This window comes from Carettochelys insculpta, chromosome 25, assembly GCF_033958435.1.
Source record: "Carettochelys insculpta isolate YL-2023 chromosome 25, ASM3395843v1, whole genome shotgun sequence".
NCBI classification, from domain to species: Eukaryota; Metazoa; Chordata; order Testudines; family Carettochelyidae; genus Carettochelys; species Carettochelys insculpta.
The window spans coordinates 758,127-784,577 of NC_134161.1; the positions used below are offsets into that span (position 1 = coordinate 758,127).

The following is a 26,451-nucleotide window of genomic DNA, read 5'->3' on the forward strand; positions in this document are numbered from 1 at the left end:
CATCTTGGTTGTGACAATCTTGTGGCCCACTGAGATTGAAAAGGGGCCACTCATGTAGCTCAGGTTGCCCCTCACTGCAGCATATGGCTCTTCTCACTGACCCAGTGTCCCACAATGGGGTTGAAGGCACTGTGTTGTAAAACTGAGGTCCTGGCCACTTGTGTTCACGAAGGGACATTAGGCACACATCTGTAAGACTAAGGGTGATTAACCCCAGTGTTCTGGCCCAATTCCAGTTTTGAGGATTTTGTTCTGCCTCAGAATATCCCCCAGGAAGTTTTACCTGAATATGGAATTCTTCTTCAATTCCTGTTCTAAGCACTTGTGTAGAGTTGTCAAGGGTTTTCAAGGTCAACTACTGCTTTGTTTCACCTCAGAAGCGGCTGCATTTCTGTGGAGAGTGAAATCATCCCTGCACAGAAAGCTTGTTAACTATCTCGGTGTTCACTAGCAGGGAAGGTTCTACACAAACTTAAATCAAATAACCATGGCCAGGTCTCAATAGCTGCCCCACCTCATCCATCTCTTCCGCTTGCAACACGACTGTCCCTCTGAGACTACACAGTAACATGCTGTTGAACACTGGCATTCGCTGGAGCGCAGAGAATCATCATCCAGCTTTTGTTTCCCCTCAGAGAGAAGGCCGATGGCTCAGATGTGCTCTGTCGTCTTGGCAAGAGAGAAGATAATGATTACAGAAAAGGCATTTTCCACAAATAGTTGTTGTCAACTAAGGGCGTAGTGTGAGTGCACTTTGGTACAGAACAGTCAGACTAGGTTATCTGGGGCACCTGGTCTGGTCAAAGCCGTGAATTCTTGTACAGTCTCCGGAGTTTATTTTCTTGCTTATTGTGATAATAATTTATTTGCCCTCATAATAAATCCACTTGACTCTGGATGCAAGCGACAAGGTTTAGCTGACGGGAGCAGCATTCCTCTTTCATGCCAGGAAACCATGCCGTGCACTTGGTCACTGAGTCACCCTTTACTCAAGGCTGCCTAAATCCACCTCAGCACTCACACTTTTACTATTTGTGCAGAATAAACCAAAACAAGAAAATCAATGGCAAGGGAATATGGAAACATCTTCAATGGATTTACCACTGCAGATTTACTAGAATGGATTAATCCCACAGAGATTAGAACCCATCCCACCCAACTCCCTTTTCCTTGGTTACGGAGGGGGTTTACAATCCCTTTCTGTGTGTCCCTCTTGAGAGATTGGTTAAAGTCACAATCTCACATCTTCATTCACATTATTTGGTCTTGGTCCAGGTCCTCCCAGGACAGATGCCCACAAAACCCACCAGCACAGCTGGCACTCATTGCCCCCCTTCTCTGGCAGCCTCAGCAGCGAGCACCAGGGCTGAAAGGCCAGGGGCAGTCACGGCATTGAAGTGACTGCTGTGCTTGGTCTGAGTGCAAATGTATTGTCCCTCTTCCCCAGAGCAGAGTCCCAGTCCCCTCCAGCCAGGCAGCCTGCGGAAGCTTCTCCTGCTGCTGTTTATGTTGTCCCTGCTCTGTGTGTGAGAGAGAGAGCGAGAGAACCCACAGCATCAGCTAGCACTAATCCTACTGTCATGCATCTGTCACAGAATCTGGCATACTTGCGCCGTGGGGGAGGTGCTGACACTTGAAATACTCACCACCACGGGCTACCTGTCCCCCAGACATTCACGTTGGCTAATCATATTTAATTAGTGGTTACTATAGTGCAGTGCTCTGCACAGCTGAGGCCTAGTCGGGCGACCGTGAGACACTGCAGCATTTCTCTTGCATATTTACATACTGTATGTAACCAGATCTGGCCGGCTGGGCGCCCCTTGGCATCCAACAGGCAGCCGGCAGTGCCCTCTGGTGGGCAGGCACTGCCAGTCGCCAAGCTGTTTCCCTCCCCGAGCTGAGGTGCACCAGTGACAGAGGGGAGAGGGCACTTCTTGCCTAGGCAGAGGACTGCATCCTTCTGTTTGCAAAACTCAAGTGGCATGTCTGTATTCCAAGGGAAATTCAGCAACATGCACTATCACTGTGCTTGCAAAAGACAAAAGCACAAGTGTGGGTGCTGGTCATGAACTGGATGCAGGGCATGCTATGGGTCAGGACAGAAGGACATTGGCAACAGGGACTCAGAGAAGGAAAGTATATGCTTTTCCATTGTGTTCCAGCAGGCCAGGCTGAATGTGTTGGGGGACTATCCACTTCTCAACCACCGGCTTTGCTTGTGGTTTTCTGTTATTTCCTTAATAAAATGTAATTTTCCACCTCAGTGAAACAAAAAACCTATTAATAGCAGAAAAGGCAGGAAGGGAGGTTTGCTACAGGATCCACAAATGGCACAAGGCTCCAGGATTATCAGAATTATTGAAACAAAGAAATTTAAAAACAATAAAACAACTTCTCATTCATGGGAACAAATTTTAAGCTTTTTTGGACTTTAATTCTGTATTTGCCATGCACAGCTAGAGAAAAGGTAGGTGAATCTGCTTCTTTGTACTCCACTCAATCCTGCTGGCTACATCTACACTAACCCAAGACTTTGAAATGGCCATGCAAATGGCCGTTTCAAAGTTTACTAATGAAGCACTGAAATATATATTCAGTGCCTCATTAGAATGCGGGTGGCCACAGCACTTCGAAATTGACGGAGCCCCATGGCTCGTCCAGATGGGACTCCTTTTTGAAAGGACCCCGCCAACTTCAAAATCCCCTTATTCCTATCTGCTGTTAGGAATAAGGGGATTTCAGAGATGGCGGGGTCCTTTTGAAAAGGAGCCCCATCTGGATGAGCCACGGGGCTCTGTCAATTTCGAAGTGCCGTGGCTGCCGGCATTCTAATGAGGCGCTGAATATGTACTTCAGTGCTTCCTTAGTAAACTTCGAAATGGCCATTTGCATGGCCATTTCGAAGTTTTGGGCTAGTGTAGACACAGCCACTCTGTTTCCACATGGACTGAACTTCCATTCTAGTCCTACACTCCACTTACCCTCAGACTGTAATCCCTTCAGTCCCTAGCTGCAGGCCCAATAGTAGTATAATCATGGGCTCCCCTTGCAACTCTGTCAATGACCCGCAGTCCTGCTCAGCAGTCTACCCACCTGCTATTCCCATCAAGAGGAGAGCTATAATACTAAGGTACCTGTTATCTTTGCTGCTTGCAGCCTCTCCCCAAGTAACTCTGCCTGTCTGTCACTGAGCTAACTTCCCTGTGAGTAGGGCCTCTGTCCTGGCTTCCTTAAACCACAGTCCTATGGTCAGCCGCTCGGTGATCCTCCCTCATCAGAGACCAGGAAAGGTGTCAGAGTACCTTTACTTCTTAAAATAAAAAAAAAAAGAACATTTCAAACTCTTTTCTCTATTGCTGTCAAACATGGAAATCCAAGGGAAATTCCATGCTTTGTTCAAAGGGGGAGCAGTGCAAAACGTGAGCAGAAAACCCAGAATCACCACTGTTACTCTTGACAACTTGACTTTGAAGTGGTTTGGAAAATCTTGGAGGAGGGGCAGAGATTGAAAATCAGCTCTTCTGCTGAAATTTCACAGAGTTTACGGACAAAGTGGGGAGCAAACTTCTTCCCCCCAGCATAAAAAATAAAGTTTCTGTACATGAAAGACCTCGAAGTCAGGAAACAAAGATGAGGAAAAAAGGCAATTACCAGTTCCATAACTAGTGTTCTTCAAGATGTGTTGCTTACATCCATTCCATATTAGGTGTGCATGCTTGCCACACGTACCTGGGCTGAAATCTTCTTCAATCTTATCCAAAGGGTGCTGGCTCTGGCACCCTCTGGAGTGCCATGTTATGTCCTGCGAATGTTTCAAATGAAGACCACCTTACAGCTCTGTAGATAATCTGGATGTGAACATGAGCCAGGAAGGCCACCAAGGACATCCTGAGCTGTGGCTGAAAGAGCCCTCACTACCAGAGTGATGGGACCTGTGCCAGATTGTAACAGGTCTGGATGCATGAAGCGATCCAGTAGGAAAGTCTCTGTGCGGACACCAGAAGGCCCCTCATCTTGTCTGCTGTCATGATGAAGAGCTAGGTGAACCTTCAGAGGGCTTGGTGTGCTCCAGGTAAAATTCCATGGCACTTCTGACACCCAGGACATGTAGCCACCTTTCCTTACTAGTGGTGCCTGGCTCAGGAAAAACCACTAGGAGAAAGATATTCAAGTTAACACAGAGGAAAGACACCATCCTTGGAAGAAAGGCAGGATGGGGTTGCTGTTGAACTTTGTCCTTATAGAACATGGTGCATGGTGGCTCCAATGTTGGTGCTTTAATCTCTGACACTAGTTTTAACAATGTTATCGCCAAAAGGAAAGCGACCTTCCAAGACAGGGAGGACAGGGAGCAGGAGCCCATAGGCTCAAAGAGCAGGAATGTGAGCCTAGGAAGAACCAAGTAAAGGCCCCACTGTGGGACAATAGTCTGGACCAGCAGGAAGAGTCTCTCAAGGTCTCTCAGGGTGCATCTAGACTTGCATTCCTCTTTCAAAAGAGGCATGCAAATGAGGTAAATAGAAAATGCAAATGAGGTATAAATTTGCGTATTTGATGCCTCGTTTGCATATTCTAATTTTGAAAGAGCTTCTTTTGAAAGAAAAAAGCCAGTGTAGACGCTGCTCTTTCAAAAGTAAACCCATCTTCGAAAGAATCCTTCTTCCCTTTATTTAACAGAACTGGTAATTGCCTTTTTTCCTCATCTTTGTTTCCTGACTTTGGGGCCCTCCCATTAAATAACAGGAAGAAGGATTCTTTTGAAGATGGGTTTACTTTTGAAAGAGCAGCGTCTACACTGGCTTTTGTCTGTCAAAAGAAGCTCTTTTGAACTTAGAATATGCAAGTAGGGTGCCAAATACGCAAATTTATATCTCATTTGCATTTTCTATTTGCCTCATTTGCATGCCTCTTTTGAAAGAGGAATGCAAGTGTAGGCGCACCCTCAGGGATCAGACTGACATGTTGTGCAAGAACAATATCTGCCTTGTGTAACCCGGAGACACTGAGAGGGAGACTCAAGTCTACTCTACAGTCTTAGTTAAGGGCCAACTGGCTTTTAATAGATGTGGCAGAGGCTCACAGCTTTAGCCCCTAAAGTCCGAGGTTCAATCGCCCCTGCTGACACTGGGTCCATTGGCGTTACACTTGGATTGGTGAGTAGAAAATGGAGATAGCCACAAAGTGTACCCTAATGGAAGAAATGGAGCAGGTAATCTCAAACAGATTGTAAGGAAAAGCGTGACGGAGAAATATTACACTCAGATATTCAGTGGGAGAACTTCAGCCACTTTGTCAGATAGATTACTCTACTTGAAGGCTTCCTATCCTCCAGGAGGATTTGTTGGACCTCAGTAGAGCTCTTTCAAGTTCAACCGTGCGAATGCCATGCTGTGAGGTGAAGGGAGGTAATGATGGGGAACAGAAGGTATCTGTGATATTGCAAGAACAGATCCACTCAGTCAGGAAGGCGTGAGGGAGCAGGCATGCCAGGTCCATCGGCATGCCAAACCAATGTTAGTGTGACCATTTTGGGGTAATCATGATGACTTGGGCCTTGTCTCATGTGATGTTTGCAAAGACACTGCCGATGAGCAGAATCAGTGGGAATACATATATCAGCCCCACCGGCCAACCACTGGGAGGAAGGTGTCAGAGAGAGAACTCTTGCCCAGATCCTGTAGGGAGCAGAAGTCTGTCTGGTGGACAGTTTCCCACCTCTGGGAGACCATCCACTCTGGGTTAACTCTGGATAGAGTGACCACTTGTGGTAAGAGAAAAAGGTCCTGCTGAGACGATATGCCAGCATGTTTCTGATGCCAGGGAGGTGACAAGGACTCCAGGTGGATCATGTGCCTGATGCAGAAATCACACAGTCAGAGAGCTTCTGATAGAGAGCTGATGTTTGTGCTTCCTTTTGCCTGTTGATGTAGAACATAATTGCTACATGGTCTGTCAACAGTTGTCAATAGCCTGCAACATGTGTTTTTACTGGCGGTGCACATCAGCACATGCACTGGTGCACATAACATTTATTCTGCACTTTGATGGAAAAAAATTATGGGGAATAACGCTCCTGCGCCAAACACATCACTCTGACCTCCTTGGCCTATTAGTGCAATGCTGTCTCCTCTGGGGACCAGATCCCTTGGGTCTGTAGCTCACGTAGATGCAGTCCCCAGCTGATGTCCAAAACATCCAGTATTAGTTTGGCTGAATGGTGCAGGCTGTTGAATGGAACTCCTTCCAGGACTGCCTTAGGGTCAGTTCACCATTGCAGGGACCTAGTACCACCAGTGGGATGCTAATGACTTTGTCCCAGTGATCTCTGGACTGGGAATAGACTGTCACCAGCCACTGCTGCAAGGATCATATCTTGAGACTTGCTGGCAGCCAAGATAGGCACACGCTGTCAGGTGAAGCTGAGGACTGTTCCAATTAACTCTATCTTCTGTACTGGAATTAACATTGACGACTTGTAATTGACTAACAGGCCCAGGGACTGGAATGTGACTGGTCGTACTACAACATCCCTTTGGATTTGGGACCTGGAGCGACCTTTGACCAGCCAGTCTTCAAGGTATGGGTAGATCTGAGACCTGAGGTAAGCTGCTAACACTGACACGCACTTGGTAAATACCTTTTGTGCTGTCGCCATGCCAAAAGGGAGAACTGCAAACTGGTAGTGGTCAGTCTCAACCCCGAAGTGTGGAAAGTGTGTCCTTAGAATGGGGTCAGCAACCTCTCTGAGGAAGAGGGCTGAAATTTGACCTTTTGACCTCTCTGTATGGTCCTAGTACTGGTGACACTTTTTAAAGTCACTAATAGAACTACTTACAACAGCTTCTATAACAAATAAATTAAGATGCGGAGCTCTACCATTGAGGTGGTGGTTGGTAGCATTACCTGATCCTTTGTTAACTGACAGGCAGCATGGCTTTGACCGAGCTCTCAGCTGCATGCGGGAGGCTGAGCTCCCATCTCATGTGCCGATGATGCGGGGTTGGGAGGCGATGTTGCATGCTGCCTGAGGTGCCTGCTGGGTTGCTGCCCAGAAGCTGTCCAGGTAAGTGCTTCCTGGCCAGAGCCTGAATCTGGTAGCCCAACTCCATGCCCAGGTCACCACCTGCTCCTGCCTCAGATCATCACCCAAACCCTCTGCACCCACACTGTACCCCTGCCCCAGATTACAACTCCCTCCCAAGACCCTGCATTCCCTCCAACAACCCTCCCCAGTCAGAATCCTCTCCCGCACCCACACTCCCTCCTGAGCTCCCTTCTCACCCAGCCTCCATCTCAGACCTGCATCTCCTCCATTAACATAGAAGAGTGTGGCCAGTGACCACTTACCAAATTCTTAGCATGGCTCCCTGCTACCAAAACTATTGCCCACCCCGATCTATAGTTAGGATCTACTCCCAGGTCTGCAGCCAGCCGTCCCCTAAGGCAAGGTCATTTGACCTTCATTTGTAAAGTGGAGGACATTAATCTGACGTTCTGCAGATTTTCACTGTCTTCTCAAGTTATGGTGCAACCTGGATAGTTACCATGATTAGAACCCATCTGCACAGCAAGTGGAGCTCTGGAGCAATCACACTCAAACACTGACAAGTTTAACCAGGTGCCCCGACACAGGCGCTGTTGTGGTGTTGACAGGACCACAACAGCTCAGATTTCTTGGTTTCTTTGCTGCCTTGTGGTCTGTTTTCTTTCTCAGTTTGCCTCTGCTCATCTGAACAGTCACTTTCCCTCTGTTTATTCAGGAAGAGTGAAGCATTTCTGAGTAAACTAAGCACCAGCTCGTGAATCGTGCCTTCAGAACAGACACAGATCCTGGGAGCTAGCACTGCATCCGAGCCACAGCCTCAGACACCTGCTGCATTGCTGAGAGTGCCAGTGACAGCAGGAGGCATTGCATTTCAAAAATAAGGGACTGTTTTTTAGCTGCGCTAATCCACCCTTTCCCCTGATATCATCATCGTCAATACATTCATGAGGGCTGTATCTATACATGCCACCTCCTTTTGGAGGAGGCATGTTAATGGGGCAGTTTGGAAGATGCTAATGAGGTGCTGACATGAATATGCAGCACCTCATTAGCACAATGGCAGCCATGTGTGATTTGAAAGTGCCGCTTTTGGAATGCACACCGCCTGTGTAGATGGGGCCTTTTGAAATGATATGCCTGACTTTGAAAGCCCCTACTTCATATTTGGTTTTAGTTTGGTTTCATGTCAGTGCCTCATTAGCATCTTCCAAGCTGCTTCATTAACTTTTCGGTGGGGGCATGTGTAGACTCAGCTGAGGAGTATCTCTTGCTGCCTTTTCTCACACTCAGGAACTTCAGATCTATAGAAATGAAAAAATAAGGGACACCCTCTTATAAAAGGACTGCTGGCAACCTGAGCAGGAGGCAATCCTGAAAACAAGCCAGTCAGCTGTAATACCCTGTATAAAGGAACAATTCTGGGCAAGACAACTGCCTTCTTTATCAAGGAAGTAGACTGCTTTTGGAGGGGGACCCTCTAGTACAAGCAATAACTAGAGCAGGCTCAATGCAAATCCAGAGACCAGGCACACCAGTGACAGACTGTTTCTTTGCAGGCTCTAGTAGTCTTTTAGGCTGACCATATTACAAGGACAAGACTCAAGAAGAGAGCCAGTGATAACCACTTCCCAATATGTAATGTGGCTGGAACCTTGACTGGGTCTGTCCAAGACTGGTTACAGAACATAACTAGGCCAGCCTGCAAAAACGGAACAGCAGCCTGGAGAGGAGGGTAACTGAACCGAAACAGCAGTTGTAATGCAGCACAGACAGCAGCTCTGCCCCATTCAAACCACAAAAAAACACAAAAATCCACAGGAGCAATTGGTGAGGGAGGACCCAGAGGGCCAACGGACATGTAACGCCCACCCCCGCAACTCCCATCCTGGAGAAGGGCTGGAACAACCTAACTTCGCTGGAGGCCCTGCGCTTCCCTGACCTCACTCCACCCCTTCACCGCCCTCTCCCCAAGTCTGCTCCACCCATGCATTTCCTCTTCCCCCAACTGAGGTAGCCTGGGGGAATAGCAGAGCTGGGGGGTACTGCTCCCTTGCATTCACTGGCAGAGGCAGGACAAGCAGAGCTCAGCTTCTTGGGCTGCATCATGCTGCTTCTCGCCCATGAATACAGGGCAATCCTGTCCCTTTCCTGAATGACATGCCCCAGGGAGTACAGTGAGCTAGGGACTAAATGGCTGCTCCTCCTTGGCTGCTGCCAGTGGGTGTGGGGAAGAGGGCTGGGCCCCTGCTACAGGTGCCAGGCTTCCCTGCTAGTCCCCTGCCAACTGCTGGCCTCTTGCCCCTCTGACCTAGGGCGTTCGGGGGGCATGTGAGACATCACCCCTGCCCCTAGGAAAGGGCCCTGTGGTTAGCACGCTCTAGGGAAGTTCCTGTTTAGCTCAGGCAGTAGAGACCTATGGTTTGGGAGGGGGCTCTAGTTCTCACTGATGGGGTTCATGTGTGATTTATTGAGTGGCTCCTTCCTGCAGCACTCAGATTTATTATACCCCCTTTTCCTCCACACCCTGTCACACCTCCTCCCTCTGACATGGTTAGGGTGCCCATCCTCCCATTTTCACCGGGACAGTCCTGTATTTCAGTCGCCAAGAAGGCGTCTCTATTTTTTTTAACGAAGGGGCTAATTGCCCTGTATTCACTCCTCCTTCCGAGCTGCCTTCCCCCAAGTCAGCACAGCCGCAGGTAAAAGCCGTCAGGTTCCATCCGGACAGCACATGCAGCAAGTACTGACAGGCCAGGTATGCAAGTAGCAACAGGAGAGGGAGACAAGGGCCCTGCCATAGGGGAAAGGCAGGTATGTTGCGGGGAGGGTAGCATGTGCCCCCTCACACTTGTCTAAGATTCTAAGGGGGACCTGAAACTCCAGCAATGCCGGGCAGCTGGGGAGCCCCTCTGTGAGGAAGTCATCCCTGCAGCTGGGGAGACACCTACAGGGATGTAGCCCCATCGCTGCTGCAGGGCAGCTGCTCTGCACAGCTGGAGAATGCCCCCTGTGACTACCCAGTGACTCAGGCCACAGAGCACATCACCCCAGTTCTCTGCTCTCCAAACTGTGTCCCATGGAAGTGAACCCAGTTTAAGGTTTCTGTCCTGTCATTACAAGCCCCCCAGGCGAGTAGTACTGGCTACCCAGAAGACGACCCTCTCTACAGCCATGACAGCAATATTCCCTCAGAACAATGAAATCAGTAACCATTGAGGGAAGCTCACAAGAGAGAGCATAGATGGAATTTGGTCCTGGGCTGTGGAGCTCACTAAGCCAGACAGACGAATGACCACAGATCTAACTATTGCTAAATGCACATCTTGTTTCTCTGGCTCAGCTTTCCCAGAGTAATTCACACAGTGTGGAAATATTCTGACAGAGGTGTGGCTACAGAGATGTGCATGGATAGGAATGCAGACATGCCTGTGAACCACACGCTCACAAGCAGTTGATGATACACAAAGCAATTCTTGGAGTCCTGAATGCTTTTGGCTGCATTTTTATGTGGTCTACGTCTACACTAGCCAAAAACTTTGAAATTGCCATGCAAATGGCCATTTCCAAGTTTACTAATGAAGCGCTGAAATACATATTCAGCGCCTCATTAGCATGCGGGCGGCCGCGGCACTTCGAAATTGATGCGGCTCGCCGCTGCGTGGCTCGTCCAGACAGGGCTCCTTTTCGAAAGGACCCCGCCTACTTCGAAGTCCCCTTATTCCTATGAGCCGATGGGAATAAGGGGACTTCGAAGTAGGCGGGGTCCTTTCGAAAAGGAGCCCCGTCAGGATGAGACACGTGGCGGCGAGCCGCGTCAATTTCGAAGTGCCGCGGCCGCCCGCAAGCTAATGAGGCGCTGAATATGTATTTCAGCGCTTCATTAGTAAACTTCGAAATGACCATTTGCGTGGCAATTTTGAAGTTTTTGGCTAGAGTAGAAACGGCCTAATAAGAGAGAGACTGGGGGAAACGGCTCACAAAGTCTAAAGCGTCCAGAAAAACTTCAAACCTGAGGCTGCCTTCAAGAGAAGGACTAGCTGCTGGATTATGTCCCCTGAAGGGGTGTCTACTGCCCAGCCGAGATTGTTAAATCTCTGGGACAGAGACTGTCTGGCTTTATGTTTGGACGAATTTACAATAACAAATGCTATGATTTAACTATACCCTCTACATCAAAATCTCTCTATCTCATAAAACCAGGAGTGGAAGATGCAAGAGATGTAGTTTTGAGCTGTCACTATGGGGATCTAGGATTGAGGGGAATCATGCCCACAGGAGTCAGTAGACCAAATTCAGCGATGGGACTTGCACCCACCTACTCCAGGGATGTACTTCGCCCCTTAGACTCTTATGTCAGAAAATTCCAGCCCTGTTGCAGATGAACAGGGATTTCAGAGAGGGGAGAGAGAAAATAAGTGGCTTGAGCGTTTACCTTTGTGCTCTAAGATAGGAGACACACTAAATCTTGGTGTTCAGTTCTCAGCAGGGTTCATCTTACAGCAATGAGACTTTCGCCACATGGAAAAAGTACAGTAGCGCCTTCTCATTCTCTCATTACCAGGTGAACTGCAGTGCAGGCTGAATTCCATTTCCTCACTTCCCTACAAGCTGGCAGAATCCAGCATCTGGGATCAGCTATTGCTGCCGCCCACCTCCTTCCTCCACTGCAACATGCAAACATTGCCTCTACCAGCAGGGGCCTGGAATCAAATCTGGGGAACCCTTTCTAGCTGTATTGAAAGCCCATACCCATGCAGCCTACAAGGGACAAAAAAGGGGGAAGTGCACTAGTGGTGGGAGAAGTCACCATTCTTCTGAGCTGAAACCTGATAAAGCCTCTCTGGGTTCTCAGGGTGTGGGTTACATGGGTGACTCAATGTCAGGGCAGGAGGGTGAACAGAAAGGGCATCTGGTCAGAGTTTTCAGCAGGACTGCTCCAACTGATTGCCTCCTGAACAGGTAAAATTCACCTGGCTCTGAAGACTCCAGTCATTGTGATCCCACACAGCCTCCCGATCATCTTGCAGGTGCTGACATGACTGTCTGCATGTTCTTCAGGGGTCCAAAGCAGCAAGTTCCCTCTTCCTCCCTTTGTTTTCTCTGAAATGTGGTGTCCTTAGCATTTGTCGCTGCTGCTTGGCTCCTTCAGGTTTCTGATACTGGAGTGGCCAGAAGAAAACACATGGCTGCAGGGAAAAAGGATAAACTCATGGCTTAGAATGGGAGTCAGAAGTAACACAGAGTTACTGTGTGACCTTTGCCAAGTCTCTGATCTTCTGCTGGCTCAATTTCCCCATGTGTACATGACAGTTAAAGATCTGGACTTGGGTGGGCAAAGGTATAATGGTCTGAAAGTTCATAGAGTTGGAAGATGCTGCTCACACCACAGAATGATTATTATTAAGCTAAACAGGCAGTATTTGAATTCTAGGGCCAGCTCCTTGTGAGTATGGGTCCAGGTGAGTATCCCAAGGGGATCTCCTTGGCTGTAGGGGTAGGGATACATCACTGGGGTGCCCCAGGAGCACAAAAATCACAGACACAGTGGACAGAAAATCTGAAATTCTCCAAGGAGACAGTAAATCCACTAGCTCCCAAGATTAATTAAAAAAACCTGTTTCTACCATGTTTATAGGTGTTCAGAGGGTAACATATAACAAGAGCTATTCCCTGGGATGGCTCTGATATTTCAGCTCTGTACTATAAAGCAAACAGAGCAGGCACCTGGTGCTAGGATTTGTGCTACCGTTTCACTGCGTCAACCCTGGGCAGGTCAGGCACACCTCTCAGTGCCTCGCTTTTCCCATTTGTACAATGCGGAGCCTATAAATCCCCAGCAATGCTCGGAGAGATCCCCTCAATTAGTATATTTAAAATACTTTAAGTGTCTATCATGTCTACAGCACAGATGAGGTATGTTTACCTGCTCTTACAATTTCAGCCCCAAAGCTTCCCTAGCCTCTGTCCTTTCTTTTCATGGCCACCTGAACTCAACAACCACTGATCTACACGCCTGCAGATGGGTGGCCCTACATCAGTATTGCAGCTATTAACTCATTATATTTCAGTCTGAATCAATGTAGCCACTGGAGGACAGTTGTGTGCCATAGAGATCTGGGGCAAATTCACATACCAATACTAACCCTTGGCTTCTGACTTTACAAGGCGGAGATAAAGGTCAGGTCTGCACTAGCAAGCTTACAGTGGCACAGCTGTACCGAAGGAGCTGTGTTGCTGTAAGATAGTCCATGTAGCCACTCTGTGCAGATGGGAGAGAGCTCTGCTGATGGCATCATAAAACCATCTCCAAAGGAGCAGTAAATATGTCGGCTGGAGAATCAATCCCACCTGGAAGAGGTCAAGAACCAGCTGCACTCACCTGGCTCCTATTTGGAAGCCAGGGAGTGGGTGGGCACAGCCCACCCATGACTAAAAGGCCCCTCTCAAAATGAGGGGGAACCCATTAAAATGCCACGGCTCCAACAAAATGCGGGGGACCACTATAGAGAAAAGAGGGATGGGAGTGGGGTCAAAGGTTAACACAAGGGAACCGGAGGGGGACACCGAGCAGAGAACCCCGGACAGCGCCCACTGCTCCCTGAAGGCATCAAGAGACCCAGTGGACGCCGTCCAAAGAAACTCTGCCCGGATTCATGAGTGGAGGGCAGAGCGGAAATAGGCCCCACAGTCGCAGGCCCCACCCCAGCCAGCCTCCTCTCCCGGGTGTTATAAATGGCTACCTTAGCCATAGCCAGGAGGAGGCTGACGAGGAGGTTCTGTGACTTAGTGGGTCCATGCATGGGGTGTGCCAGGATCAGAAGGTGCAGGGAAAAGTGCAGCTAGAACCTCAGTGCACTCACATGGCTACCAGGACAAGCACCTTTGATTTCTGTAGCTCTGGTCATCACTCCCTCACCAAGGACAACACTGGAAAAGCATTTGAAAGAAATTATGAGAAAACACCTCAGAGGTGGGCAGAAATCAAATCCCAAGCTGCAGAGAAAATGGGATCTAGGCTAACCATTACAAGGGGGGGAGGGATATCTCAGTGGTTTGAGCATTGGCCTGCTAAACCCACAGTTGTGAGCTCCATCCTTGAGTGGGCCATGAGTGATCTAGGGCAAACACGTTAAAAAAAAAAAAAGTCCATCAGGGATGGTGATAGGTCTTGCTGTGAAGGTAGGGGACTGGACTCAACAACCTCTGAAGGTCCCTTCCAGCTCTATGAAATAGGTATATCTCCATTTTTTCTTAAGCATCTGGATATTCTGTAGACGTGGCCCAGACCCCGGCACTGAAGAAGAGAGAGTTGTTTGGGTGGGCATGGGGAGTGTACAGGAACCAGGCATAGGAGCCTGCCAGGGCATGAGAAGGCAGCAGGGAGCCAAAAGGCAGGTCTACTGTGAGGACTTAAAGATTCTTATCCACCCAGTTTCATCTACTTTCAGATTTCAACACCTCCCAGCTTCTCTAGTGTGTTCTTCCCAGCATTCTTCATAGCAGCATCCCAGTGCCAGTTCACTGGTGCATATGTGAACATCCTTATCACACTTCCCAGTGGAACCACAGGTCAGTGAGGTGCCTTCTCCTCAGCAACTAATGCCCCATGCTCCCGAGCACAGGAAACCATAGGGGCACGTACAGGGACTGGAGGCTTAGCTGTCATTTTAGTAGCCAGGATTAGTGGATAAAGTAAAGAGTCAGGATTACTAGGTTCTTGCCCAGCATTGGAAGGGGGTGAGTCTAGTGGTTAAAACAGTGTGGGCTGGGAGTCAGGCAGTGTTCCCTCTAATTCATGGGCAGAATAAATTTTGTTATGTGCACCAATGCATGTGCGATGGGCTCACTGCTGGTAGCTGTGGCACTCTGTTCTTCAGCTAAATGACACCTGAATATCTCCTGGGTGGCCACCTAAGCACTCAGCTTACAGAGAACACTGGACAGGGCTCCTTTGTTTTGTTCCTACCCCTACCACTGAGCCACTGCGTACCCTGAGCAATTTAATTAAAAGGGGCAAAATCTTCAATTCAAATTCCTTCACATTTCATGAAGCCAAAATCAAATTCCAAGGTTGGAGCCTACGCTCATGGTTTTGGTTTGAAGTTGTAGCTAAACTGGGTGGGGCCTATTTTCTAGTTTTGATGTGGATAAACTCATGAGACTTCTGTGGAAAATGGTGAAAATGTCAAAAGCACTGCTGATTCTGCCTCCTGAATCCCTACATGCTCCTTTGAGGGGCTATGTGAGTTTTAAGTGGTGTTCACCTAATAAAGTATGTTCAACTGCACCCCTGCTTAGCATATGAGATCTCACATCTCAGGGAGCTTAGCTCCCCCTAAACTGCATGGCTGCGCAGCTTCCCACTAAGCCCCATACAATGGTTTAGAGCTGCAGTGGGGAGCTCTCTCTCCCCAAGCCCTGGAGCTGCTGAGCACAGCAAGGGGGCGTCCCACCATGTCAGTCCCAGGAATGAACTGCTGCATCCATGGAAAAGGGGCTCCTCCTCGCTGTTCCCAGCAGGCAGCTGCCCAAGTAAGCCCAAGCCCCAAACCTCCTCAAGCCCTAAGCACCCCCATGCACCACAAAGCCCTCATCCCCAGCTGCACCGCAAAGTTCACATCCAAAACCAGAGCCTGTACCCTCTCCTGTTCTCCAAACCCCATCCTAGAGCCTGTATCCCCTCCTACAGCCAACTCATTCATCCCCAGCTCCATCCCAGAGCCCGCACCCCTAGCATCCCAACCCTCTGTCTAAGCCCTGAGCCCCTCAACCCCTGCCCCATCCTACAGCCCACATCTCCAGCCTGAGCTCTCACGTCCCTGCACCCCACCCTTCTGCCTCCACCTGTACTCAAACCCCCTTGGCAACACTCCTGCTGCATCAGTTTTGTTATGTGCAGCAATATGAATGTGATGTGTTGCACCTCATCGCCACATTGGTGCCCGTAAGAAAATTCATTCCGCTCAGAGGTGAAAAAAATTAGAGTGAATACTGCCAAGGAGGTCTGATTGCAGGACAGCCCAAAGCATGGTGAGAGAATGAAAGGCAGACAAAAGCAGAGGACATGACTTTGTTATGGGGGTATCCCTGCTCAGAGTCCAGGCTGCAGATTTGAATCCCATGCTGGCAATAAACCTGACTCCAGTGTAATATTGGGGCTTTTCTGCTGTCTGTCATAGGATTTCCATTTCTGGGAAACCCCTGGTTCCTTTCTCCAAGGGCTGCTGAGGAGCTTTGACATGGAAGGGGAACCAGGCCCTACACAGATGTCCACTGAGCAACGTTGGTGAGCTCCAGAGGATCAATAAGACACAGGATGTATGGAAGGTCCCTTGTATCCTTCACTCTCAAAAGAATGTGTTCTGCCTTCCTTTTATGGAGCACAACAATGAATTATAGACACCATAGGCTGTATCTACTTTCTACTCTCCTTCCCCAGGTGCTCATGATTTCTTCTATGTTACTTCTAGCAAATTAAGGGAATCCTCCCCTCACCATATGCCAGTGCAGCTGCAGTGAACTGGCTTGAATCCTGATATGCACTTGTTCTCGGAAACTAAACGGATTCTGACTTCTGAGACCAAGGACCTGTCAAATGCAGTCAAGGAGGTAAAACACTAACAAAGTAATGGATGCCCCACCCATTTCTTACATTTCCTATTTTATAAGGATTCTTGCCACAGTCACACACTGAGTACCATAACTATTGGAAAAACAACGAGAAGTCCTGAGGCACCTTACAGACTAACTGATTTTTTTAAACAAAAAGCAGTCGAGTAGCACCCACGATGCATCTGACAAAGCAGGTCTTTGCCCACAAAAGCTTATGCTCCAAAAATCTATTAGTCTGTAAAGTGCCACAGGGCTTCTCGTTGTTTTTGCGGGTACAGACAAACATGGCAACCCCTCTGATAACCATTGGAGGTGGTCATGTTGGAAGCTAAAGTTACTCTTGGTTCAGGATCCAGGATGCAGTGGATCCTCTGACTTTACTTCTGGTGGGTTTAGATCTGGCTGTTCCATTGTGTCTTCGAAACTTGTTATTAAGTCACATGTCCTGATTTGTGTTGGTGTCTTTTAATCTGCATGATACTCAGATACTAGTGATAGCTTCCCCCGCCCTGGAGGAGCCAAGAGGCCTTTCACTGCTCCTACCTGGGTGTGCTGGTGAGTGGACTCAAGATTTGGTATTTTCTTGGAACTTTTCCTCTTCTCCATAATTTTCTCTGTTTAAGTGACCTCCTATGGGTATCAATAGATCATTTTTATACAACTGCAAGACTTCATCCTCTGCAAGGGGCTTCTCTTTCCTTTATCCTACAACCTTGACAATATAATGCAAAGAAAACGTGAGCTTCTCCTTAAAAGAATTCCTCAGTCTGCTTTGGTTTCTGCCTCACGCTGCACCACTTTTCTCAAAAGGTTCAAATGCACCTTAGCATGGAATGTGTTGTGTTGGCAGAAATCAGCGGGGTGTTCAACATATGGACACTGCTTTAAATGGTGTGTATCCGTAAAACAGATCCCAAACCTACACCACCCACAAAGTGAACACAGAACATGAACTACGTATCTGTTGTGCTTCACAGAAGTTGGGCTAGAGATTTGTGTTCTGTCTCAAGTTGTCCCACTACCAGGGCACAATTTCTAAACGCCAAAAATAATCAATTAAGTTTAGCTGTGAGCTACCTGTGAGCCTTCCCTCAAACTGCAGTTATATCTGAGTCAGGGCAATTGCTTACAATGCAGTCAACATGTGTAGCGTGCCTAGAACCTAACTGCATGATGGACTTTCCCCTGTTGGATCTTCCTCCGTGAGACTAATCTCTCACTTCCTGCTCATACAGGCCATTGTGGCTGGAGTGTGTGGGATGGGGGGATGATTAAGTTAAACTACACTGAATGTCTGAACTGCACAACTTGTACCACATTGGATGGACTGGGAGAGGAGCCACGTGTATGTGATACAATTACTAGGAACAAAAGGAGCGAAGGAGGCTTCAAGGATATCCTTCACTTGTTCATCCAGTTTGAAAAAGGTACATGACACAAGTGCATCCAACTATCCTTTTGAAGGATCTTTGGTGCTGATGTTATCTTGTGGGACTTCACAGATAATTTGGTTATGGTGATCCCTCCTAGAAAATAACATTTCAACATTTACAGTGTGCCACCAGAAACAGTTCCCATCTCTGTCCATTGAACACAGCAGCATCACAGCACATGACCCAGTTAAGGAGATTTAAAAAAATATTTTTCCAAACTCCACCTCAGAGGGACATTAGAAATAGTCCCCATATGCCCAGCAAGAGTCTGTGCACTTCCTCATTATTTATGGGCTCCCATATAAGTTGCAATGTTAGATCTTCTGCTGTCCTGGAAGAACAGCAAGCCTACAACAGCAAACAGGATGCAAAGACTCCCCCAAGTCTCTAGTGACCCTATTCAGTGATGATGGGATCTGAAGGAAATTATTCTGTTAGATAAGAGTCTCAAAAATTCCAGTTAGATTTAGGTACTTAAATACCTGAGGATCTGGACCACAGCTCTTGTGAAGAGCATGGAACATGCTGACTTCGGTATAAATACCAAATATTATCCCTTTCTCACCCTCAATTCAGTACTGCTGCTATCCCCTTGAGGGCCCTGTGCATGAGTATTGTGCCTCACCCACACAACACACTAATAACAGAGGACCTTCAGTTGCTTGGGTGCCTAAACAACAATTACTTTGCCTGCTCATGCCTAGCACTGGATCTGCTCATCCAGAAAGACAACTTCATCAAACTGAAGCTTACAAGGAGACCCTTCCACACATTAACATGTACCACATCTTTTGCCCAGCTCAAGCATGAAGAAGAGCAGCAAAATAAGCAGGACAGGAGAATACTTGGTTTCATTGCCCAGCTGTGCTCCATCTACTGGTAGCAAAATGAGATCACTAGGCAATCTATTGATTTATCTTGGAGCTAGGGAGCAAAGGGCAGTAGCAGAGGGGGAAGTGAGTAGCAAGTTGATGGAAAGGAAGGACCTGGGTTAGGAATAAGACTGGCAGGTGAAATGTAAAAGAAGAAGTTGGGACTGAAGAGGAGAAAAAAAGAGTGAAAAACAACAAGAGATGTGAGAAAAAAGGAAGAAACTTAACTACTCAAAAGGGAAGAGAGGCAGAGCTTTTCTGTGGCTGCAGACAAGCCTCTAAGTCCCTGTACACCCTTCAAAAAGAATCTGAGACTCACACACCTTTAAAAGCTACAAACCCATGATAGATCTTGTGTTATGAACTGTAACAAATAGATTCCTTTACACTTATCTTCTTCCAGAAATGTTAGGCTACAGTTTTGACAACTGAAGGAGCTGAACACTTACCAACAATTTAGATTAAATGGACAAATAATGCCCCTCAGGTGATCTCTCTTATTTTCAAGTAAATTGCTTGCTTCATTGATACTAATCATCTATTCCCTAGAAGCCACTGTAATGGATACTTTAAAAGTGTGAACAGAAGCCACCCTTTAATTTACCTGGTCAAATTTCTCTCTTATTTTTTAAGTCAGATCAAAGCTGACAGAGCAGAACTAGAAAGTTTATAGTTAGAAGTGGTTAACTTTGTGTAGTTTGCTTTGTATCCTTACTCCAACATTCAGGAGATACATGAGTTGTAGGTTATTTTGCAGATTATAAAAAAATGTTTTTGAATTTTCACAACAAAGCCTTTTGGGAAAGCCTGCATCTAAAAAGTGGTCTTGAGGACTGGGATATGGAGGAGGAGCTCAAGCATAAGACCACCATGACTACTGATCAGCTTCCTCAAGGTAAGGAATTATGAAAGGCTTGGGTTCTGGATGGTTTTATTATGTATATGTTATTGACTGCGTAAAACTTCTAGGCAAAAAGCAAACTCTCTGGTGATGGAGAAAGAAATCTGATTTAGCATGGAATTCATTACATTAAAATTGTCTTGGTATCAGAGTTTAAATGCTGTGAAATTTAGAATTTGATCTTCTATAAACTGCAACGTTTATGCAAATGCAGGAGAACATGGAGATTAAACTGTAAACTAAGTGACACGTGCTTGGATATGCAGGAAGGCGTTCTAAAGAAAGCTGGAAAGATTGGCTCAATGAAATAAAAATCTCCAGAAAACATATTGACCTGTGATAGAATGGCAGCACTGACTGGGTTGGAGCAGATTCTACTGCTGGTACATGTTAAACTAGCATCATGAACAATAACATTATGAAAATATCTCAGCAAATGCTAAAAGTTACAATCTAGTTTAAACAGGAACCATTTGGGGGGCATTCAGCATTCTGACTCATGCACAAGGTGTTTGTAACCCAGTGGTTCTCAATCCAGGGCTTTCTAGGGGGTACATCATCTCATTTGGCTATTTGACTAGCTTTGCCACAGGCTATATGAAAAGCACTGGTGATGTCAGTACAAACTAAAATTTCATACAGGCAGTCACCTGTTGCCATGCTGAAATGTTAGTGTGCCTGTCTTCTTGTGTGTGATTTTGTAAGCATGTATACCCCCAGATTTCGCCTCACTTAAAAACTACAAGACAAATCAGACTCCTGAAAAGGATACAGCACTCTGGAAAGGTTAAGAGCTGGTGGTGCAGTGCAAAATAGGTGGCCCATCATGATCCAAAACAAAGCCTTTTTTCTTAATCCAAATTAGACAGGGGATGTGTCCTGTTTCAAAGTCTTGATGCTTACAAAAGAACAGGAAGGAGATGCCTGACAGTGCTGTCAACTCACCACATTATCTCTGAATTTCCATTTCCCACCAGCTGCGGATGAAAAACTGAACGTGCTGAAATGGCAATGGGATCAACAGGTGCTCAGAGAAATGTCCGACGTCCTTCCATCCACGCAACGTGGTGAGACATGACCCGGGTATTGTCCTGGGGGGAAACGGTTAGTGGCATTAGCGGATATATACGTAAAGGGGCATTTGTTCAGCTTATCACAGAGGGATGGACCATTGGAACGCACATCTGGGTCTGATCTTCTCAAGGGTCAGAGGTGTTTAGATCAGCACTGGTGGGAGTATTGTGTACATCTTTCTCCATGGGATGCTGCAGACCAGCAGTCAGAGTGGTCCCTGAATAGTGGGTGTGCATGCAACTCTGGTGCTTTTTGCAGGGCAGAGGTTAAAACTCGGAAGGTGAGGAAGAGCCAAAGTCTGCGGGGGCGTGAGAGGTCCCAGGTCAGGAGGGGAAAATGAGAAATTATGTGAGGTGTGGCGATAAATGCTATTGTGGGGAAATGGCAAGGAGCCTTGGGCTAGGACAGCCCTGACATTTTGGCTCTTTGTCCTACTTAGCCCTAATCCCAGATGGCTGGAGCTCTGTCTGTAGCAGAGGCCCTCAATAGTGTCATTAGAGTGCTTTGGCTTCTGTCACAGAATCTTATGCACAGCCCAGTCTCTGGATGTGGGTGAACCCCAGTCTGGTTTGCCCTATTGCCGGCTGCCCAAGCGTGGACTCGCCAGGACCCAACAGCACCGGATATTCAGTAGCAGAGGCCCCAGGGTTTTCTTCCCTGAGTCCTTCTTTGAATTACTCCAACCTTGACTGTTCTGAGGAGGATCTGCTGTCGTCATCCAGTGAGACAGAGAAGGTACGTGCCAGAGGAGAGTGTGCAGACAGCATTCCCTCTAACTTTTTCCATATGGGTGAAATAAATTTTGTGATGTGCACCAACAATAGACACGTGCTGCCTGCGGTGGGAGCTCTACTGATCAGCTGGGTAGCACCTGAATCTCCCCAGGGCAGCTGCCTGAGCACTCACCTTACAGGGAACAGTGGTGTACAGTGCTGGACATTACATGCTATGAGTTGTTTGGTCTTTGTGATTGATGCATCCCAAGATAGCACTAAGCTGGCTCAAGCCTTGTTCCATGAGCAGCAGAAGTGAAAGCCCAGATTCAGCCAAAATGACGGCTGGCAGATTGGAGACTGGAGTCCTTCCTACCCACAAAACAGGGATAACCCAGTGGGCAGCACGTGCCTTAGGCCTGACACATGGGAAGGAGCTCATTCACTATCACCCATTCACAAGACCCCTCTGCTAAAACTGGTAGAAAAGGGTTAGTTAGCACTCTCTGTGGTGGGACCATAGCACCACTGGGAACTGGACTGAAGCCTAAACTCATTACTCAGGGGCCCCTGATGTGCATCTGTGACTGAATCTTCTCTCACATCTGCTGCCAATTCACTGTTGACCCCATGCAGGCCTAACACATTCCTCTTGCTCTCCCTAGCTCACTGAGGATGAAGACGCTTTATCGGTGAACACCTCATTCCCTCAAAAAGTGGAGATTCCCAAATCTAAGGCTGCTCTGACATCCCGGAAACCAAAGCTCCCCAGATCTCAAAGCAAGAAGCTCAAGTACATGCTGCAGGAGAGCACCAAAATCAAAGGGGGCTGGCCCCGACCCCCTCTTAATTACTGTATCCTCATCACCTTGGCCTTGCGTAACAGTGCTGAAGGCAGCCTGACTGTGCAGCAGATCTACCAATTCACACGGTACCCACAGCCCTTTTAATTCTTCCCACCCCACTCCCATGCTGGGACAAAAGGAGTTAGAGGCATGGATACAAAAGCGTTTTAGCTTTCACTGAGGAGGAAGTATTATCTAATGGCTAGGGCAGGGAACAGGACGTTAGGCCTCCTGGTTTGTGTTCTTAGCTCTGTATTATTGACTCCCCTTGAGACATGAAGCAAGTCACTTCCCTTTTGCTCCCACAGAAATTATGTGGATTTTTATTTAAATGCCGAAGTTCAAAATTATACAAACTTGCACTTTTAGCTCTGATTGCTGCCACTTTTAAACTGGTCCAGCCAATCCTAATGCTTCTCCATAACTTAACAGTCAGGGACTAAGGAGGGATTTGTCATTCTCTTATAATCCATGTATGTTCTACAAATGACCCAGGTGCACTCTGGTTGTGGCAAGAAACACTGATCTCATGACTAGAGTGGCTGGTGTAGCCAACCCTGAGCTTGCCCTGCATGTGAACTCAGCTCTCTGCCCTTCTCTCTCTCTTTCTCTGCAGGCAGCACTTTCCCTTTTTCCAGACAGCCCCAGATGGCTGGAAAAACACCATTCGTCACAATCTGTGCTTCAGTAGCAGCTTTGAAAAAACAACCCACTTTGTGTGCAATGAGGGGAATCGCAAGTCACGATTATGGAAACTGACACCAGGAGGCTGCAGAAAATTCCAGGAGGAGGTACAGGCTCTATCTGAGGAGGCCCTTGACTTAGTGAGTCAGAGCTTGAGCCATCCAGGTATAAATCACATAGCAGTAGCTCCTAACTGAGGCTTTGGAGACAGGATGAGTGGTGCTGGAAAACAGGGTCCCCAAGACTTTGTGAGGTTACTCTAGTAGAACTATAGAGCAATGTTTCTGTGGGCAGACTAAGGGAAGGAGAAAACAAAGAAGGCTAGACAAGGATAAATTTGAAGAAGGGTTTTTCAGGGTGGAGCCCTCGTAATTAAGGGCAGCTCTATACCTCATTTGGCAATAACCTAGGCCAAAGAAGACAAGTGGGAAAGACTCTTCATTTTTTCCCCTTTTTGAATTATAAAAATGCTCCTGGTGACTCCTCTGGAGCTTATTCCTCTTCTCCCCACACGTGAAACTTCTTGCATGGGTAGACTTGCAATCTCACATCTCAGTTATTTCCAGCACTGAGGAGCCGTGTCTACACATGCACGCTACTTCGAAATAGCGCCCGTCACGGCTACACGTGTTGGGCGCTATTTCGATGTTAACATCGACGTTAGGCGGTGAGACGTCGAAGTCGCTAACCCCATGAGGGGATGGGAATAGCGCCCTACTTCGACGTTCAACGTCGAAGTAGGGAACGTGTAGTCGTTGCGCGTCCTGCAACTTCGAAATTGCGGGGTCCTCCATGGCGGCCATCAGCTGAGGGGTTGAGAGACGCGCTCTCTCTCCAGCCCCTGTGGGGCTCTATGGTCACCGTGTGCAGCAGCCCTTAGCCCAGGGCTTCTGGCTGCTGCTGCGGCAGCTGGGGATCCATGCTGCATGCACAGGGTCTGCAACCAGTTGTCGGCTCTGTGGATCTTGTGGTGTTTAGTGCAACTGTGTCTGGGAGGGGCCCTTTAAGGGAGCGGCTTGCTGTTGAGTCTGCCCTGGGACCCTGTCTGCAGCTGTGCCTGGCACCCTTATTTCGATGTGTGCTACTTTGGCGTGTAGACGTTCCCTCGCAGCGCCTATTTCGATGTGGTGCTGCGCAATGTCGATGTTGAACGTCGACGTTGCCAGCCCTGGAGGACATGTAGACGTTATTCATCGAAATAGCCTATTTCGATGTCGCCACATCGAAATAGGCTACTTCGATGTAGGCTTCACGTGTAGACGTAGCAAGTGAGTTACTTCCCCAAGCTGTGCTGGATGCTACTGGTTGTGGTTGACTGGATGAGTTGCACTTGGGAGTCCAGGACTGCATTTGCCTAGGCCAATGAAGCAATCGCTGCAGAAAAGTGCCAGGGACCATTCCCATGCTTTGGAACAAGGAAGAACTTAAACTAGACAGAGTTAGATGGTGCTGCCCTTATAGGTCTGGCCTGCTAATTTTAACGTGGATGCCTAATATCTCTATATGGCATTCCTGCTGTGGGGGCACAAGCTCAGGAACCAGGAGGCACAATATAAAGCTAATTACACTTACAAGAAATTAAATTATGAGCAGAGTTATATTCCCGGTTGCCTAAGGATCTTGTCTAGATAATGCTACATGACAGGGCTGGCCAATGAAACTCCGGAAGTATTAATTGTTAGGACAAGCTCTCATTAGGGGCTGAGCGATCCTAAGAACAGGACACTGACAGTAATGGTGGTGGAGTGCTGATTAACTCACTAGCACTACAGAGCTAATACCAACAGCCTGAGTCATGCCCAGCCTCAGCCATCACATTACCTGCTCTCTTTCACTCTCATTGCAGAACAGATGAGATCTTTACTCAGTCTTTGATCCCCATTGCTTCTAATAGACAAGGACTGCATGGCTCCCGTGAAGGCTTATTTTCTCTTGTGCTTCGACCGTCAACTTCCAAGCAATTGCAGAAGGGAGCACTAGATGTGAATGGAAAATCTAAGGCCTCAGACCTCTAATCAATGGGATCTAGGGTGAGACTTCTCTCCCCTCTCTGTGGCTTGCTATGGACAGACTTTGTCTTTGGTACATACATCAAGAGGGAATCTGAGCTAAATGATTTTCACTACATATTCTGTGGTAGTAGGAGAATGTGGTCCTCTCAATTTCCAACTTCTTCTCCCCTTCATCAGTTTAGTGAGTGGGCATCCTGGCCATGATTCACTGTCTGCCAATGGTCAGAGTTAGTTACGTTTGAGAGATGATTATGCTAAAGTTTCCTGTAATCTTGACAATCTCTGCATGGAATTCAACAGGAATTCAACTGCTGCTGCTAAAAATCCCTTTACAAGAAGCATATGGGTAACATTGGTTCAATGTTCCGCAGCTTTTAAGTTCCTTATTCTCCTTCAGCAATAACAGTAACCTTCTGCTGAAGGCTAAAAGCATTTACTATTGCTGAGCTATGGAACACAAAGCAGAGACTAAGATATAGTGAAGAGGTTAGATATTTGTCCATTGTAGCCACTTAAAAGACTGTAGTGATGTTGTCACTTTTTTATTTTGCTGAAGTTACAGCTGAATAGTCCTTCACTCTTGTTTTATTTGGATATTTAAAGAAAAAACCACACACACCAGCAACACAACGTCTCTTCAATGCTAGTACTAGGAGACATAGAGGACACTAAATAGGGTAGGAGGGGATAAGCGGAAAACTGGGCTGTTCTTCTGCTTTTTCATGACAGAGGCTGAATTTTGTTATTTAAACAGATTGTCTCATGCAGGGAATATGACTTAAGCAAAAAAGTTGTAGTGGTTGAGGGAAAAGGGAGTGTATCACTTGTTTAGTTATTTAATGCAAAAGAATGCTGGTGGAAAAATTCCTTGTTAAAGTCTCCTCTCCCTCGTTTTTTTTTTGCTGACACTGATTTATTTATTTATATCACAACGGTCCTAGCCTGAATCTACTGCCTGACACCTCACAAGTAACTATTGCTCAAAAGGGAGAGCAAGGGCCTGTTTAACATCACACGTTTGTCTCTCACAAAGCTAGAAATAGAGCCCCCGTGTCCAGATTATTTAGGCGCCAAAAAGGCACCTAATGTTTCCTTAAGCCAGAGAAGAGACCTGGCACTTATAACAAAAGCACTTTTAGTTTGGTTACAAAAAGCCAAAGTGGGGACAAGACTAGAGCCTGAAGAATGTCATACATAAAGAATTAAAAATAGAGCATTAAAAGGAAACTGAAATCTTAGACTCCTCGTATCACAGTT

The 26,451-nt window shown here is 47.3% G+C and overlaps 2 protein-coding genes across 2 annotated transcripts in view; one reads left to right on the top strand and one right to left on the bottom strand.

Moving 5' to 3' along the window:
- The window catches only part of BCL9L (BCL9 like), a 226,153-nt gene extending 205,255 nt beyond the window's left edge, over window positions 1-20,898 (bottom strand). The window contains exon 1 of the mRNA XM_074976935.1: window positions 20,812-20,898. The gene's annotated coding sequence lies outside the window, so the exon portion shown is untranslated. The remainder of the gene's footprint in view (window positions 1-20,811) is intronic.
- Window positions 19,734-25,181, top strand: FOXR1 (forkhead box R1). Its single transcript, XM_074976730.1, is given in 7 exon segments — window positions 19,734-19,860; window positions 20,844-20,936; window positions 21,458-21,675; window positions 22,319-22,584; window positions 23,115-23,347; window positions 25,034-25,074; window positions 25,077-25,181. Coding segments are annotated over 7 exon segments (1,083 nt in total).
- The last annotated feature ends 1,270 nt before the right edge of the window (window positions 25,182-26,451 follow it).